Source organism: Adiantum capillus-veneris, chromosome 9, assembly GCF_014529385.1.
Source record: "Adiantum capillus-veneris isolate H3 chromosome 9, ASM1452938v2, whole genome shotgun sequence".
NCBI lineage: Eukaryota > Viridiplantae > Streptophyta > Polypodiopsida > Polypodiales > Pteridaceae > Adiantum > Adiantum capillus-veneris.
This window is the reverse complement of record NC_140939.1, coordinates 1,759,607-1,763,850: the sequence shown is the minus strand read 5'-3', so window position 1 is coordinate 1,763,850 and position 4,244 is coordinate 1,759,607. Positions and strand designations below refer to the sequence as shown.

At 42.0% G+C, this 4,244-nt stretch overlaps 1 protein-coding gene across 1 annotated transcript; it reads right to left on the bottom strand.

The window, feature by feature from the left end:
• LOC147450028 (uncharacterized) lies at positions 1 to 498 on the bottom strand. The gene has a single exon (XM_086520974.1). It carries the CDS (start codon positions 496 to 498, stop codon positions 1 to 3), a length of 498 nt encoding a protein of 165 aa, XP_086377100.1.
• Between the last annotated feature and the right edge of the window lie 3,746 nt (positions 499 to 4,244).

The window sequence follows — 4,244 nt, the reverse complement described above, 5'->3', positions numbered from 1 at the left end:
TCATGGATGCAAGAGACCTCCTGCCTTCATGCGCTCTGCTTGATTGACTTGACATTTCTTGCAATGCAAGACATAGTCTTGGACATAGCCGTGTAAACATGGCCAATAAAATTGTCGTCTTATGAGAGCATAAGTCTTCTTAATTCCTAGGTTCCCTGCACTTGGACTATCGCTACATTCATAAAGAATTTGGCGCCAAATGTCCGCGTCTGTCGGTATACAAACTCTCCCCTTGTAAAGTAGGTACCAATTATCAATGGAAAAATTCTTCCATCTCTGCAGCTCATCACTTGATAGAGGATAACTGAGTGTGGAGGTTAAAGACACAGTACCAACATTCAAGTGAGAAGGATCCCTGATTTTCACATGGCTCCACACTTTGGAGTATGCATCGTCATGCTCATATTTTCTCTTAAGAGAGTCCAAAACCCCACTTCTAATTTCCATGAAAAGAAGAGAGTTGATCTCAGGCATACGACTAAGAGCGTCAGCTACCATGTTGTACCATCCTTTACGATACTGGAGCTTTGCATCATACTCCAGAATCTCAGCCCACCTGGCCTTTTGACCCTTCAAATCAATTTGTTGTGAAAATCATTTTATGCTTTCATGGTCAAACACACTCATAAATTGAGCTCCATACAAATAATGCTGCCATGTCTTCAAAGCAGACATGATTGCGTAGCATTCTTGTTCATAAGCAGAGTAATTATGTTGTGCTAAATCGAGCTTCTTTCTTTCAGATGCAATTGGACTTCTCTCCTGCACAGAAGGATTGCTCCAATAGCACGATTATTGGCATCGATTTCTACAACGAATGGCTTGAAAGGATCCACACTAGCTAGAATAGGAGATATAGCTAATGTGTCCTTGAGATAATCAAAGACTTTGTTGTTGAGCGGTACCCCACTAAAAGGTTTTCCCCTTGGCTTTCAGTTGGTCCGTCATCGACACAACAATATGAGCGTAGTTTTTGACAGACCTTCGATAAAAACCGACAGATCCCAAGAAAATATGTAACTCTTCCAGATTTCTAGGAGATGGCCACCTGCAAATGGCATCCACTTTGAATTGATCCATGTGCAACCCATCAGTTGAGATGACATGCCCTAGGTAGTGAATCCACTCCTTGAGAAAATCACACTTCGACTCTTTGGAATATAACTTATTTGCTCTTAGCAATTCAAACACCTGCTTTAGATGTTGCAAGTGCTCTTCTTTAGAGGCACTATACGCGAGAATATCATCGAGAAAGACGATAACAAACTTGCCCAATTACGGTCTCAGGACACTATCCATGAGAGTCATGAAAGTTGCGGGCGCATTGGTTAACCCAAAGGGCATAATTAAAAGCTCAAATGTCCAAACCTTGTTCGGAACGCAGTTTTGGGTATATCAGCAAGTTGAATGCGTACTTGGTGATATCCCAATCGCAAGTCAATCTTAGTAAAAATACGAGCATGATTTTGTCAAACTACTCATCCACTCGTGGTAATGCGTACTTGTTCTTAATGATTACCGCATTCAAACCACGGTAGTCAGTGCACATGCGTGCATGCTACCATCCTTTTTTTTCACCAATAGGATGGGAGAAGCCCATGGTGGAGAACTAGGTTAAATAAAACCTCTACTGAGGTAGTCAGCAAGCCAACATTCCACCTCAGCAGCCTCATAATGGCTCATTCTGTAGGGTGGTTTACTAATAGTTTACTATCTGCTGCAACCATATATATGCCATGTTACACAGCCCATGTCGGTGGTAACCTTGGTGGTAAATCATTGGAAATACAGCTTGATATTTCATTAACAAATTTTTAATTGATTAGCAACATTTGCTTCTGGAGGAGAGAGATTACTAGCCATTGCTAAGAGAGAAGAGAGAGAAGCATATGACGTTGAGGAATTTTCAATGGAAACAAAATCAACATTTAAAAGAAAATGACACAAAGAGTAACACAAGAAAACGTCTTTTATTTCATTATTAGAAGTGAGCTTGATAAGCTCTACTGTACAAATGAGTGGTGAAGAAGGCACATCCTTCTCTCCCAACAACAACACATGCACACGATTGGATTTGAACATTAAGATGTTGTGTCCAGAGCTATGCTTAAGTGATGGTCCTAGACTATGTAACCATTATTGACCAAGTACCACATCCGCCCTCTCCATATTCATGACGTGGAAATCCAAGGACGTGTTATACCCTTGAATTTACAACGATACATCTCTCTCTTGAGTGTCCCACACCTCGGCGTCATGGCCGTTCAACATTGCTACCTTCTAATGGTATGAACTTGGAGTCTGGGGCAACTTGAGTCATTTCACTAATCCATTGATAATGAAATTGTGTGAGACACCGTCATCTATCAAGATATGCACCGTGTGCCCTTGAATAGACCTGTGCATATGCACTAGGTCATGTGGACCGAAGGTCTACTACCACATGGAAGTCGTTATACAACATTCATGCACCACCTTGGTATGTGTTACCTCCACCTTGGAGAAATGAGATGAAGACTCAAGAGGCAACAATTGCACCATGTGTATTGATCTCTCTTTCCCTTGGGAATCAGATTTCCCCTTGGGACAATCCTCTTGGCCATGGATGCTTCCTAAACATTGAAAACATAATTTTTCTTTTTTCTCCTTTTCAAACTCTTCAGTGGAGAGAGGACCCCTAGACCCCTTGGGTTTTTTAGAGGCCTCTGATGCAGCTACTAAAAACTTTCTTTTATTGTGCCCATGTTGTGTGCGTGCATTTGCATGTGTAGTGGCAGGCACATGAGTATTATGCAATGGTCTCTTGTTGAGATCATCGTGAATATGAGCTTGCACTACTCCCTCCTCAAGCGTCTTGGGATCCTGGGTTTTGAAATGCTTTCTAAGCTCAGGGATCAACCCACGAATAAACCCACACACTTTTTGGAAATCATCTAGACCATCCAACTTGAGGATGACATCTCGATAGTGCGAGATATATTCCAACAGTTTTTTATGCAGACGCATAGAACACTTATCCCAAGCAAACCAGTTTTTGTCCTTTTCATTAGTGGGCAAAAACTCCTTTCTGAACCCATCCTTGAAGGCTGCCCATGAGTGTGGTATGGTGCCCTTCTATTTGAGTGACATCCACCACTTGTAGGCCTTACCCTCTAGTGTCAGACTCGTTTGCATTGCCTTGACTGCATCAGGAGTGCGCTTAAGATCGTGAATCCCATCCACTTACTGAGGAATATATTCACTGCATCTTTATTGTGCTCCCTCTCCTCTCCCCTAAAAATCGGTGTCTTAGTATTTTTCATCAAATCATCCACCTCTAATTGGGAGAGAAGGGGTACCCTCTCCAGATTGGAGCCTTGCTCCGACAGACCAGGTCCGCCCCCAACATGGGTGGCAGTAACCCGAGCCTCTCCATGGTTTGGGCCCTTGGCTAAGTGTTGCATAAATTGCACAAACATATCAAACAATTTGGTGACGTTGGCATTCAATTGTGCAAAATTATTCTGTATGACAAATACGCGTGCTTGAAGTGCTCTAAATTCTTGAATATCAAGCAATTCATAACCGTCGTCCATTCTCGTAGTCGCGCATGTACCCTCCATGAGAGTATCTAGCCGCAAGGCATCATCATGAGGGCTAGGTGTGTGCTGCTCAAAATCAAAGGCGTGATTCATGTTGACATCTGAATCCATGGCGGCTATGTGTTGTGCTAGAAAGGAAAAAAAAGAATACCTAGTCGTATTCGTAGAAATCATCGTAGTCACCAGTAAGTAGCCTTGCTAATTACTTTGTTGATTCTTAAACGCTTGCAAAAAAATTTCGTGTCAATTTTGAGCATCTAGCAGAACTCCGTTGCCATCAAACTTCCCTTTGAGCTTGCTGTATATGTCAAAAAACCATGGGACACTTTGCTAAATTGGCTCCAAGAACTCATAAGGAATAATCGGCAATAAACATGTTGATTGTGCCTAATTTGGTATCATTTTCTTGCCCGCTTTGGTTAAGTATCAAGGCTCAAAACGAAGGTCAAAAAACCTGTGTTCAGTAGGTTGTTGTGCGTGCTCCAAAACCAAAGATTTTTTTTTTGAAATCTTTGTAGATTCTGAGATTGCCGAATATTCGGATATAGTTGTCGATGTCGGAACTGACCCACAAGGTAAAAAAACAGTGCCACTAGGCCCCCAAGGAGACACTTGGGAAAACGATAGTATTCTTAAGAAGAAGTTTCCCACTTTTGTTTTCGA